Genomic DNA, 13260 nt, shown 5'->3' with positions numbered 1-13260 from the left:
AAGTCTTTTGAGATTGTGTCTTTACTTCCTATTCATTCTTGGATTCTTTACACTGAACATCCACCGGTCACTACATCCAGGTTTTGGATTCCGGGATTTCCTCGAGCGAGAACTTATTGAACACGAGTCGATCGCTCCGACGTGTCTTCAGTCACGCGGCGACCCAGCATTTGCAGAGGCGTCTTGATCATAGCGAGGAAGACAGCAATGTGCCGGCGCGCACGACGGAGATGGAGGAGAGAAGACGGAGATGGAGATGGAGATGGAGACGATGGTCGATCGTTCGCCAGACCTTTACATTTTCTACGGAAAACAAAGCAAGTTCCCTTTCATTATTTTCGCGTTGGCCATCGATCGCTATGGTGTGCAGGTCTGGCTGGGAGAGTCGAGACTCTCACTAGGAGCGATGAGGAGAGGCGGCGCTGTATTTATGTACTTACGCTAATACCAATGATGAATACACAATTCACATACTTCTGATCAATGGGCCACGTGAACCACATATCTTGATATCCTAAGACCGGCATTTGAGGATGTCTCTTCGTCGTCATCGACCATGGCTTTACAAGAGACCGACCTACCTCCGATCCGATCTAGCTCAGTCGTACGGTCGATTCCTTCAATGCTGCCACTCCTGGAACTTTTCTTCTGTGGCCTCGACATACTCCATCTACATCCGCAAAGACCGTCTCAGGTCTACTGCTCCATATCTTCACCCTGCTGCTGAACATTTCCAGATCCTCCGCGCTAAAGCCGTGTCCCATACATCAGAACTCCCAGGGCCGATCTGCGGTTTCATCAGCTTCTGCATAGCGGCGTTCAATAGACCAGACTCACAAAAGTAACGTCCAGTTCAAATATGCGGTGCTAGCTCCCGAACCACCGCCAGAGCCGCTTCCAGAGGTGCTGGACTCATTCGAGCTGCCACTGCCGTTCGTGCCCTCTGTTGTGGTAGCATTACTTGACCCGGCGTTCTCGTCACTCGCACCATTTCCCTCAACACCATTGGTGAGATTCGCCCGTAAGCAGCCGACGACAGCACCCGTGTCGCTGTTGGTCATCTGCACCTCAAACGACGCCTCTAACCCCGGCTGAGTGAACACACTTTCGGGAATGTCTTCAAAAGTCCCATTCGGAGTAATCGTATTCGTCATAATCGCGACCTCGCCTTTACTCGCTGGGCAGAAATACGCCCACGCATTCGATAAGCAAGGGTCGAGGGTGTCGTTGTAGACGACTTTGGAGGCCACGGTGATGATGACGGAAATGGTGTCATTGCCAACGAAGGAGTTCGCGCCGATCCAGTCGTATTCGAAGGAGTCGGTGTCCGGGTAGATTGTGGCGGAGAAGGAGTCGGCTGTTAGCGAGCTGTTGGAGATGCAGGTTGAGAAGGAGGTGGAGTTCAGTTGGCGTTGGGCGGTTGTGGAGGTGGTGAGGAGGGCGAGGGTTAGGGTGGCGGTCCAGGTGTGTGGAGGCGCCATGATGTTGGAGACTTGGACTCGTCCTTTGGACGTTGTTTGTTGGAGTGAAGATATGGCCTTGCGCGTTCACTTACATATACTTTTCCGACGCGGCAAAAGGAGATGACCCAAGCCGCGAAGGATTCACAGTCGAACCGCTTGTTTCTGAGCCAAGATTGTCCATGTCTCTTGGATGCTACTTCATCAGACAGGAGATGCAGAGATCGTGTGTCCACCAATCTCCGCTCCGCAACAGTACAGTGTCGCACAAAGGTATGTGTCTAAGAGAAGATCGAGAAAGCATGAGATGAGGTGGGAGACACGCGAAATCCACAGCAAGCCCAGCGTAGTAGCATGGTGGACATCACATGAAGCACAAATGCAGCCTGCCCGACTACACCGCTGCAGTCATCTTCGAGCAAGCAATATTGCGTTACGTATGGCTCGTTAGTTGCACTGAACACCCGGTGGTGATCCTGAAGGGAAGGCTCTCCATGTCTCAATATAAGGTAGGCTAAACACGAGCCCTCCATGCCCGCCCTGCCACGCGGAGCATCTTCTGGATTGACGATTCACGTTCGACTGAAATCACGTTGTGAGCACATTGATAAGACGCGCGACTGATCAGTTCGAGTCGGTAAGAGATCAGATCAAACTTATGACATGCCTGGTTCTGCAGCCAATGAAGCTCTCCACCTTCCACCGCCCCTCCGCTGCTGGTTCGCAAGGGCATAACTATTCCGATGCAGCTGATGTGCCTCTCCTCTGATTTTTCATCGGCAAATAGCAAATTCCTACCGTTTTCGCGATACTCAGCCGGAACGCAGTTCCAAGTTTGACAACGATCCATGGACATGAGACCAGTCTGCTTGATCCCTACCTTGGAGTCCTGGCTGTGCTTTGCGTCGCTAGGATGGCAACTCCTATAGTTTAGCGACTGTGAAAGAGAGACGTTTTCTCGTGCACAGCGTCTTTCCTCGAGTCTCCGTTGATGCGGAAAATTGCCTGCGAAGCTCGGGCGAAACTCGCCAATCGAGATACCAGCTTGCGAACTTGATAGTCCATCTTTGGCTGGCAAGTATCATGACGCTTGTCGTAGCACAGCGTCTTCCAGCGCTGCGATTCGGCCCTGGCTGCCAAATTGACGTGCCTGAACTCTGCCTCGACTTCGGGTGACTTGAGTTTTGCCACCCCACTGACGAAGTTGAGCGGCAGCGTTCTCTATCGTTTCAGCGCTATAGCTCGAAGATTTGAAGTCCGAGTTGGCTAGCATATCGGCGAAGACGGTATCGGAGCCGAATAGCGCAACAATGCTGAGAGGGTCGTAAAGACTGTAGTCGAACGTGAATCTTGGGTTGAGAACGCAGTCGGGGCGTCGGTGCTGTTCGATCCAGTTTCGCAGCCATGTTGAGCCGACATGACAAAGGCGCTCTATATCGCCTCTTCGCGCGAGGTTCTCCAGGTCCAATGCGCCGAGATGATCGATCCAGTGGCATGAGGCGTACACGAAGAAGTGACCAAAGCCATGTTCGGCACCGGCCCGGGATTCAGTGGGGTCAAAGCGAGTCTCGTCAGCTTCCCATTCATCCCAATCGCAGTCCTCGTTGTACTCTTGCGCTCCACTAAGACTGTCCGCGAACAAGTCTGTAGCCTGCCGTAGTTCGCTGCTGAGAATCTGCTCTTCCGAGAGGAGATGGAAATGACCAATTTCATCTAGCAACAAGTATCGGACACAAATATCAAAGATACACTTTTCAGGGTGCTGGTGCGGTGGCTTGACGATCTCCAGAACAAATTCTTCCACTGATTTGTGCACCAAGAAGATCTGGCGCTTGGTCAGGTCGTCGAAGTCTATTGGCGCAAGAAAGGGGCGGATCAACCGCAAAATCCTTGGAGCATCCACCAGCACTGCAAGAGCCGAAACCGTTGTTGTGTTTTGAGGAGCTGTACCCAAAGCTGTAGCCCAGCCCAGTTCTGATATGCTTAGAGGTCTGCGGGCGGCGTAGAGAATCATCAGAGCTACGGTGGCAGTCTTTCGCTTGCGAGAGCCGACAGCATCCGTTGCGGGTGGTAAAAGATCCTTGTATAGATCGGCGAGACCTCCAGGTAGGGACATGTTCTGTAGGAACGAGAGTATTGGTCGAAGCTGAGTGATCTCTTCTTTGACAATCGATTCGATCGTCATCCTTGTCCAGATGGCACTGCCTTGAGCGGCACTCGATACTGCTCGGACGATCTCGTTCTTCACTTCATCTGACAAGCTTTCCAGTCGCTTATGGACGGTGTGTTCGACAATGAGGCGATCTCTTTCGTCGCTGGCGACAAGATGAACTTGGAGCATTAATTCCAGCTGCTTGACAATCTCCTGGGTTGGGCGACAAGACAGCAGAATCTTTACATTCAAGTTTCCTTTGGAGAGTCTCCGCAACAAGGTGATGATGCTCCTGCATGTGTCCGGGTCGCATTCGTCTACTCCATCAATGACAAGGAAGAGCGGTCGTTCAAGTAGGCCACAGAGCGCTTCCAGGTAATCTTCGAGTATGCTTGCGTCCTCCAAAGGATGATTGCCTGACTCGACTTCTTTTTTGTACCATTTAAGGAACGGTTCTTTCAACCAGGGCAGCTGTTCGAGGAGCTGAAACAGAAGCACAGAGTAAACCCGATTCTCCAGACCGGGTCTAGCGTCGCGGCAGTAGTAATTGCACACCTTTGGCTCGGGAATCTGGCCCCTATTTCTGCGTTTCAGCTCTTCGATCAAGAACGATACCAGTACCGATTTCCCACTGCCCATGTGGCCGATGATAGCCAAAAGATTTGCCGTTCCCGAGAAATTGGAAAGCCAGTCCAAGAATGTAGCATCAGTAAGCATGAACTGGCAAGCCTGGTCGCCTCGCGAAGTCCTGTTTGTGCCTGAGCCTCCCACACGGCGAGAATCTTGCAGCTCTTTGCGATAACTCTCCTGGAGTCGTAGCTCTTCCGTGTCAAACAATCTGTCAACTACGACTAGATCAGCACATGGACACGAGACATGCAACAGCTGGACCCACTTTCCATAGACGTGAGTCTATCGTTGATGTTAACCACTAAACCCGATATTGCAAGTTGAATCGCGTCATGGAGGTTTTCTGTAAGACACGAGATCTCCTGCACAATTTCTGGCACATGTCGATTCTGTAGCTCTTGAGCCAACTTGACCCACAATTTGATTCCTTTTGTAGTCAATATGTCCAGCACGACCGTGTAAAAGGTCAAAATTTCTCGGTACACCAATACGAGTGTCTGTGACTAGTCAGGCAAGCAGGAACAACCATGAGGGACGCTTATACCGCACCTCGTGTATGTGCGATCTATTGGTCTTTTGACCAAGAGTATCACAGTCGTTGATGCATTGAAGTCGTCTTAGCATGTCCTTGATTTGCTTGGCAAAGTCCACATCGGCGTTTGCAATTCCGATGCCAATCTGCGTTTTCAAAGTTGTTCAACGAGCCGAAGGATGGTCATGATCAGGATGCAGGCGACTCACCATTGTCACGCTCCGCACCACGCCGAAGACCGTCATAGTGATGGGCTCAAGGGATGTCAATGGTGAGGCCAGGTCCAACACCATCTTGAAGTTCTCCAAGGGCCCCTGAATAGCGCGAAGCTTGTGTACGCCCTGCTTGATAGCATCCTCATGAGTGGCATTGCTGTCCAGACCTTCCAGCGCGCCAAACAGATGTGCGAGACTCTGGCCTTCGGGGATGGCCGTGCCTGTTTCCTGCTGGAAGCTCGCGACAGCCTGACGAAATGCCGCGCTCCAAATGTCATCAGACACCAAAGCTGGCGAGTCGTCCACTAAAGTCGCTGGAGGATCGCCTGGGGAGCTGCGATGCACAACTGGCGCTGGCGCTGATGAGGAGACGGCGTCGAGAATCGTGCTGCGGGCTTCGGTATGATCTGCCCCCGCTGTGGCGTCTGAAGACTTGCGACGGAAGAAGCTGGTCAATCTGTGGAGGCTGCGAGGCCGCCGTCGCTGACTTCTGGCCCTGGCGTCGTCGGGAGTCAACATGACAGCGTTACCCACAGGGAAGTGTTCTCCAAGCCGGCCGTGGACCTCTGGTATTTGAGAAGAGGGCTGGCGTCGCCATTGCCGCCGGCTTCCCAAACCCCTGCGTGGCAGGCTTGCATGATTGGACGCGACACCTGTACCCTCATCACAAATCTTTCTCAGCCGGCATAAGCTCATAACTCGCCTACGTACCCGTTGCAACTCTCCTCGTCATGCTCATCTGACGCATACACCTCTCCCAGCTACGAAGTATCCGTCAGCAACTCTACACAAGTTTCAGCACTGTCAGCTTCATGCCCATGGCCTACAACAGTCCCCCAAACCCTCCCGCGATGCAGACCTGGGCTGAACGCGACATTGTCGCTCTTGATCGCTTGCCTGAGCCCGTACGCTGCAGAATCTTCGAGATTGTCCTTCGAGTGCGGCACCCATTGTACCTTTTCCAGGACTCACCGACACGGGTCGAGCTATTTGCGCCCGAGAAACCCAGGAATTGGCATGGACTGCTGCGCATCAACAAGCGACTGGGTCTCGAGGCTAGCGCCGTGCTCTACAGCAAGAACACCTTCATTCTCACCGTCACGTCGCCGCGAGAGGCAGATCTCCTTGAGACCTTTCTGCGCTGCATAGGGCCGAAAAATGCAAGTTTTCTGGAGCACCTGTGCATCAGCTTTCCGGCGGTCGAGCTTTATCAGAGTGACGAACCTCAAGCGGACTCTTTCCGACTGCGACAGGATAGTGCTCGAGTCTTTGCATTATTGAAAGACCAGTGTACCAGTTTGTCGACGCTGGAACTCTGCGTTCATAGCAAGAACTGTGATGGAATGACAAGCACTAGTCCCGGACAGCGCCAGCACATCCCAGAAATGCTGTCGTATGTGGAACGACACTTCCGAGAAATGCAAATGCTAGGAAGGATCATCATCAAGATTTCGAGCGGAGACCTGCTGCCCGAGACAGTAGATGCGATGAGAGGACATGGCTGGGTAATCGCGCCTGGGAGAGGGCACTAATGCTGGTAACACTTTGGAAGCCATCGTTAGTTTCCATAACATTGGCCGCGGATTGGAATACATCGTACTGACTGCGGTGGGGTGGAGCTTCTCTAGATACGGTCTGTTGGATAAGGAACGACGTCGGGATGGACCGAAGACATACGCCTTGTAGGTAGGACAAGTGTCTCTTCGTTACGCCAATACTCAAAAGTCGGTGACGTGACCATTGGGGAGTGCCATAGTCTGCGCTGAAGACGTTCGTGTGTCTCGATGCTACCTGAACAGGCAGGAGATGGTGAGATCATGTTGGTGAGAGAGACAGAAGGTCGACAACCTAAGCATAAGGTGGGAGACACATAGGCAATCCACAGTGAGTCACAACGCCACCTCGGTGTAGTACCGTGGTGAACGTCACGTCAAGCATTCAACCCTCGTACCTGACACGACCTCTACCGTCATCTTCAGGACAGCACTATCGCGTACATTTCCGTCACGCCGAACATACAATGGATACCTGGAACCAGATGCTCTCGATGTTCCAAACAAATGCTGGACTGAGGCTTTCTACTCACTTCGAGCCGGCCCCGTCAAAGCAATCAAAGACATGCCTTTGCAACAGACGTTTGTAGCCCCTTCACGAATGTCTAGCTTGACGAACGATGCTCTGATAAGCTCCTCGTTAACTATGTTCCGACACCCAACTAGAACCGAATACCACGCCAAGCTCAAACCACACTGATCTGCAAGCCTCAAGATGGCAGAAGTGCAATGCCTCGTCCCGCAGCCAACAAATCTCTTCCCACCGCCAGGCGCATCTCCAGAAATGCAACAAAAGTTCACCGGCGGCATCCTCCAAGGCCTTGCGCGAGAAGCTAGCGCTCCGTGAACACCGGCAGTCAACCGTTGCGGCACAACTTGGCGTGCCTCTTAAACTCATCAGCTTCTCAAGCGACGCTTACTCCTTCACCAACGCATTCACTGTACCAACCAACTCGTTGGATTCGAACTTGTAGAGCAAGTCCTTCTCATCGAGAATGACCCAGCGTCTCCAAACTTTGGAGAGTTCCCAACCAGCCTCAACGGCGCACCGTTCCTCGTCACCCACAGCGATGGCCATGACCTAGAGAGCGATGTGATCCTTCCTGTCATTTTTAACTACATCAATGACCACTTCATCGCCTACAAGAACCGCGTGGCCACGCTTGAAGAGGGTGTCGATAAGGAGCTTGCGAAGAAGCAGATTACTCAGAAGCTCTCGAAGGAGGCCTTCCATGCGCACTTCGGAGAACGCCGCCGTTTCGCGATTGCAAAGAAGAAACCTTTCTGGGCGACGCACAGGTACGCATGCAAGCTCAAGATTCCGGCCTGAAGGTAGAATGGGGAGGAGGGTGTCTTCAAGGCCAAGTGGGATCCAGCGCTGTTAGTCGAGCATTTTAGGTGGACGTCAGAAAAACACAGGAGCTCAACCTCCACGCGGGTAAGCGATGTCTACAGAAATAGGATCCGAGATGCTCAACTTCAAGGCCATTCTTCTTGATTCTCTGGTAAGTGTAGTCAGATCGGTGGTGGACTGGCGCTCTGTCAGCGTTGATTTTCGGGTCAGCGCACTTCTTTTCCTTTGTTCGTGCCAGTATTCAATCGACGATTACGAATCACCTTGACAGAGAAGTGGGCATCTTTGAAATAGTGCTCTCGCGAGGTCGCTGCCGGGCCTGCTCCGCTTGTCGCTCGCGATATGCATTGCCAGGACATTCATTTTTCAAATGGTGTACATTCACTTTTTCTGCACTTTACTTTCGATTCCCTCCAGACATCTTCTCACTTCGCGCCGAAGCATGATATTTTTCCCACCGCCAAGCCCATTGGTCTTGCTCTACGTGTCATTTACATGTCCTGCGTTTGCAGCCGGCGTTTGCAGCGCATTCACCTGCAAGCTTGATCAACTTTCTCCACATTCAGCTTCAGTTCTCTTCACATGTACCACTTGTATTGTTGAGTCCGGATCGCAGATCTTCTCTCCTCATACAGACTTGATCTCCTTCACCTGCGACATCCAGCTCATAACAACATGGCAGGAAAAACGCAATGTCTGGCCAGTCGCCCAGCCATCGAGCAACACTGCGCCACCAAGGACGGATGAGGACTTCAAGCAACAATTTGGAGTTTATGTCCTCCCCATTTCGACGCCGAGCGAAGGCCTGGCTCACGAGGGTAACGAGTACTCGCATTCCTCTATTGCGGCGCAACTCGGTGTACCACTTAAACTACTCAGCATGCCAGCGTCCTACAACACTCTCACGGGCTTCAACTTCGCCGCGAACGTCCTTCTCACCGCCTACGAGCACACCTCCCCAGACTTCGGCACGGCCCCAGGTGGCATTTGCGGCGCAGCCTTGATCTTCCACGGCGATGAAATCGACCTCAAGAGCGACGCTATTGTGAAAGTCATGGTCGACTACATCAACATTCACTTTCTCCCGAAGTTTGAGCTTGTTATGGCCCTTGCGGACGGCGGACGGCGAAGACAAAGACGTTGCTAAGAAGCAAATCGTTCAGGTGCTGTCAAAAGAAGGGTTTCACTCCTACTTTGAAGAGCGCCGTCGTCTTGCTATCGCTGACGGCAAACCGTTCATGGGCAAGCCAGAGTCTCCAGTCCTGCAGAAATACCCTAAGGTTGCGCCAGCCTGCGGCGGCTGTTGGAAGCTGCCCTCGTCGACTCTTAAGCTCAGCATGTGCGCAAAGTGCAAGGTTCGCCACTACTGCTTCAAGGAGTGCCAAAAGGGGAACTGGGCCACGCACAAGAAAGCCTGCAAGGTGAAGCTTTGAGGGAATGAGCTGGGAGCGCATTTGGGAAGCATTGGGTCAAGCACAAGATGAATTGGGTCTTCGAAGCCATGAGCACGGGAGTGGCACCTACACTCAGATCTCGAAGCAGAAGCTAGGAGCGCATCAGTTGGAAAGAATGGATCGACTTCAAAAGGAAGGGAATTGCTAGTACGACCAGACAAGAGATCAATCCGCCCGATCGCACGCAAAGACCCGCCGTCATGGCGGTCAGCGCTGCATCTTTGTTGTTGATGGATTGAGTTTGAAGCTTCGAGGAGCGTGGGGAGTTCCTACTTGAGCCTTTGAAAAGTACAGAATGAGCACGTTCAGATCAAAGTGTTCAAGTCAAGCAGATCCCTCGTATCAGACCCGCGAACAAATCGAGAAGAACAATGTGACCACCCTAATCTGACTGCCTCAATTCGCAAAATGTCTTCCTAGCATCAGGCACCTTCGCACGCTTCGCCGAACCCGGTGCAGGAATCCCAGCGCATGACTTTGATTGTGGTTTTGTCTTCACGGACAACCCTTTCGGTGCGCAGGCAAGCAGCGTCGAACATCCTGCCAATCGAATCGATCACGCAGAATAGCTCCAGAAGCACGTAGTCTTCGGGCCTCAGACAATTCCGTCGACTTCCATGCTGCATGTCTTCATGCCGTCAAAGAAACGCTTTCCCACCGCGCGATTGCTACATGTTCGTTATAGGTCTCCCGCTCCAGTACATTGATTTCCATCCGGACCTCACTCTTCTCGACATTGCACTGATCCATCCTTGTTCATCATGACCGACCGAGTGGCATGCCTCATCGTCGAACCAACGAACAATACTCCGCCTCCATCCACGCCAACTGAGCAAGAACAAACCCACACCCACGAGATATTCGGCCAACGGCTCACACGCCAAATGCTGAGTCTTACGCTATGGCGAGAGTCACCAATCACCGCCCAAATGGGTGTGCCTCTCAAAGTTCTCGGCCGTGCAGACTCCAACAACGGCTTCACAGGCTACAATTTTGCCGTGCAGCTCCTTTTCGTCGGCCCCAATCCGGCCTCTCCGCGATTCGCTGCGCACTTGCCCATCCCCATGCGTGGTTCGATCTACGTTGCGCACGTGGACCGCGTCGATCTCAACAACGATGTGTGTCATTTCGTGATCGACTACATCCGCGACTTCCTCGCCGTGGGGCAGAATATTCTGGCGCAGGCCGCAGGTGAGGAGAAGGAACTCGCAAAAAGGAAATTGGCTCGGCGGCTGTCTAAGGAGGCATTTCATGCCCAGTTTGAAGAGCAGCGTCGTCTTGAGATCGCTGCGAGGAAGTTGAGTTGGTCACGTTGGCAAGCGATCGAATCTCCTGTTCTCTTGAAGGACTCCGTAGTCGCACCCGCGTGTGGCGGCTGCGCTGCGCTGACTTGCCCGACCGGTGGTAACTTGCAGAAATGTGGAAAGTGTGGCTTGAGATATTACTGCTCGAGGGACTGTCAGGTCAAGCTTTGGACGACGCACAAGAAGGCATGCAACATCACGATCTGACGGCAGAACCTGGCAACAAGTCAGCCTGGAAGAATGGAGAACGACTCTAGGTGAAGTCGGTCAGGTTCATCAGTCAAGAGCGTAAGCTAGGTCAGAGAGGAGGACACCGATTGTCAGATAGATCATTGTTACCTGCTTACTGAAAGTCAGTCGAGCATGGAGAATATTGCGAGCTGTGTCTTCCTCACTCACATATCCAAATCGGTCCAATATCCTACTGCTTCAAATCCAACCCAATCGACAACAAATACTCACACCTCTCCCTTTGTCCCTCATCCACAGTCTCCATCCGCGTAGCATTCGTCTGAAAATCCAACCTCCTATCCTCATCGCTCGGCCATGGTTCCCACATCGGCGTTCCAGCTTTGCGGAACGTATTTGGGTTTCCCGTGCGGATGAAGCTGGTCCAGTAAGCCTGAGCGACATCCACAATGGCATTGTTGATGCCACCCCCTTTGTAGGACGTGGGAGCTCCGCCGTTGACGTTCTCGGGACCGAAGATGGCGTTTACTTCGACGGTGTGGGCGACGCCGACGCCTGGGAGACGGTTAGTGTTGAGGTTTGTGGACTTGGGAGAAGAGATCTACCTGATGCGTTGGCTGGTGGATCGATGACATCCCAGCGGTAGTTCCAGTTCGAGACATTGTCGCTGGCTAAGTTGCGGCTGATGAAAATTCCAGGGCAGTTGTAGCGTAACTCGCCGTAGACGTCGGATGCTTGACGCCAGTATCTGCCTGAGTTGTTGAAGGAAGGAGTATTCTCGACTGGGTACAGTTCGTTGATCTTCTTCAGCTGCGGAAGCGTAAGATCTGGGAACTGGTTCTTGAGAAATGTGTTGCTCTGACCAATCGTGGCTGTGGCGTTCGGAACGAAATTGGTACCCTCGTTTGTTGCATCGCCGTAAATGGCGGGTACTTTGACGTACTTCCCTTCAGCATAGGCTCGAAGAGTATAGTCGCTGACGAAGTCAAAGTCAAGAACGGGTCCCCATTGATACAGCGGTGCTGCTTGTCCTCCTGGGAATGCCGTCTGGTTGTTGACTGCTTGAAGCTCATCTGAAGTACGGTTTCGTAGGCAAGCAAGTGTATCGTCCTCGGAAGCACAACCAGCTCGGATCACCAGATTGTCGTACGCATACTGGCTTTCATTGACCGTTCTCAACGGTGGGAACGACTGCGACTCGGCCGAAGTGGCGTGGAAAAGGCCATCGTCTCTACCACCATATGCCGTGACATGCATGCAGACACTTTGAGCGCCAGCACTGGCGCCGCCGATGGTTACTCTGCATGGGTCACCGCCGAAATGTTCGATGTACTTCTGCACCCACTCCAGGGCCTTTCGTTGATCCTTGAGTCCGGCATTGACACCTCCCGATTCGATGACTTCCGAGCCAGCAAGGAAGCCGTATGGTCCGACGCGGTAGTTCAATGTGACGGTGATCAGATCGTAGTCGGCTGCTTTGATCAGACCCGAGCCATTGTAATTCGCATTGCTCAACTGATTGAAGCCTCCGCCCTGCTGGGTATTAGCGATGCTTGAATTTTGGGATCTAGATGTCCTACCTGAATGAAGAAGTACACGGGCAGCTTGGAGTCTTTCGTGGCATTGCTCGGAGCAAAGATTTCGAGAAACAGACAATCCTCATCTGTTGTGTTCGTCGGCCCAGAAGCACCCGTAGCCAGGCACAGTTTCCCATGCGCGTTAGCATCCTGAACTCCTTCTGCCGGCAAAGGGTCTTGAGGAGCAGCAAACCGCAAATCGCCAACAGGCGGAGCAGCATATCTCAAACCCAGCCATTGTGTGATGCCGTTCGAGAGACTTCTTCCTTGGTAGGATGAATAGCCTAGATGGACAAGAGGTGCAACAGCTTGAGCGCCTGTCAATATGGCTGCAATCGCCAGCAGTTGGGAGAGCTTCATTTTGGCCGAGAAGTGCTCCACACCAGGAAAGAGGGCAAAGAAAGGCATTGTACTTACTTGTACTCACGCGGGCTCGCGGCAGAATACAATCGGTAATGGCATCCTGCTGCTACCGTAGTATGCCACTCGGTCCCGCTAGGGCAAACGAGGTGCGGTGGGACGGACGTACCCCTCCTTGATCCGATCGTGGAAGCGAAGAACAAAAGTGATGACGTGAAAAGTAGAGGCGCAACTCTGTACCTGCAGAAAGTGCACATCTTAGCAGTGTCTGGTATTAGCAGCATTTACCCGACATCTGGTCACCGCATTGTGCATTGTGCTTACAATGTCAACCGAGCTGTGGTTGTCACCTTGAATGCGTCGACCGTCGTTGGTGCCTCGCGATGCACTCCACTGGAGGTGTCGTCAAGCGAAAGCGAAAGGTGAAGGAGAAGAACCCAAGTGGATCCATCGCGTGGTGAATCCCTGCAAACGTGCCTC

The 13260-nt window shown here is 52.7% G+C and overlaps 4 protein-coding genes across 4 annotated transcripts; 1 reads left to right on the top strand and 3 right to left on the bottom strand.

The window, feature by feature from the left end:
- Positions 1–113: 113 nt before the first annotated feature.
- On the bottom strand, positions 114–1481 carry MYCGRDRAFT_97064 (uncharacterized protein; the record flags this gene model as incomplete). Its single annotated transcript, XM_003847903.1, has 2 exons — positions 114–303; positions 838–1481. 2 exons carry the CDS (start codon positions 1479–1481, stop codon positions 114–116), a joined length of 834 nt encoding a protein of 277 aa, XP_003847951.1.
- A 1060-nt stretch (positions 1482–2541) lies between these two features.
- Positions 2542–4362, bottom strand: MYCGRDRAFT_50673 (uncharacterized protein; the record flags this gene model as incomplete). Its single annotated transcript, XM_003847902.1, has 1 exon — positions 2542–4362. A coding segment is annotated over one exon (1821 nt), but the record flags the coding sequence as incomplete, so codon positions are not given.
- A 1395-nt stretch (positions 4363–5757) lies between these two features.
- MYCGRDRAFT_106353 (uncharacterized protein) lies at positions 5758–6567 on the top strand (the record flags this gene model as incomplete). The annotated part of the gene is made up of 1 exon (XM_003848094.1): positions 5758–6567. One exon carries the CDS (start codon positions 5802–5804, stop codon positions 6519–6521), a length of 720 nt encoding a protein of 239 aa, XP_003848142.1.
- A 4508-nt stretch (positions 6568–11075) lies between these two features.
- Positions 11076–12780, bottom strand: MYCGRDRAFT_50790 (uncharacterized protein; the record flags this gene model as incomplete). Its single annotated transcript, XM_003847901.1, has 3 exons — positions 11076–11398; positions 11449–12379; positions 12424–12780. 3 exons carry the CDS (start codon positions 12778–12780, stop codon positions 11076–11078), a joined length of 1611 nt encoding a protein of 536 aa, XP_003847949.1.
- Between the last annotated feature and the right edge of the window lie 480 nt (positions 12781–13260).

This window comes from Zymoseptoria tritici, chromosome 12, assembly GCF_000219625.1.
Source record: "Zymoseptoria tritici IPO323 chromosome 12, whole genome shotgun sequence".
Taxonomy (NCBI): Eukaryota; Fungi; Ascomycota; class Dothideomycetes; order Mycosphaerellales; family Mycosphaerellaceae; genus Zymoseptoria; species Zymoseptoria tritici.
Note: the sequence above shows the minus strand (reverse complement) of the source record. Positions and strands in the feature narration are given on the sequence as shown.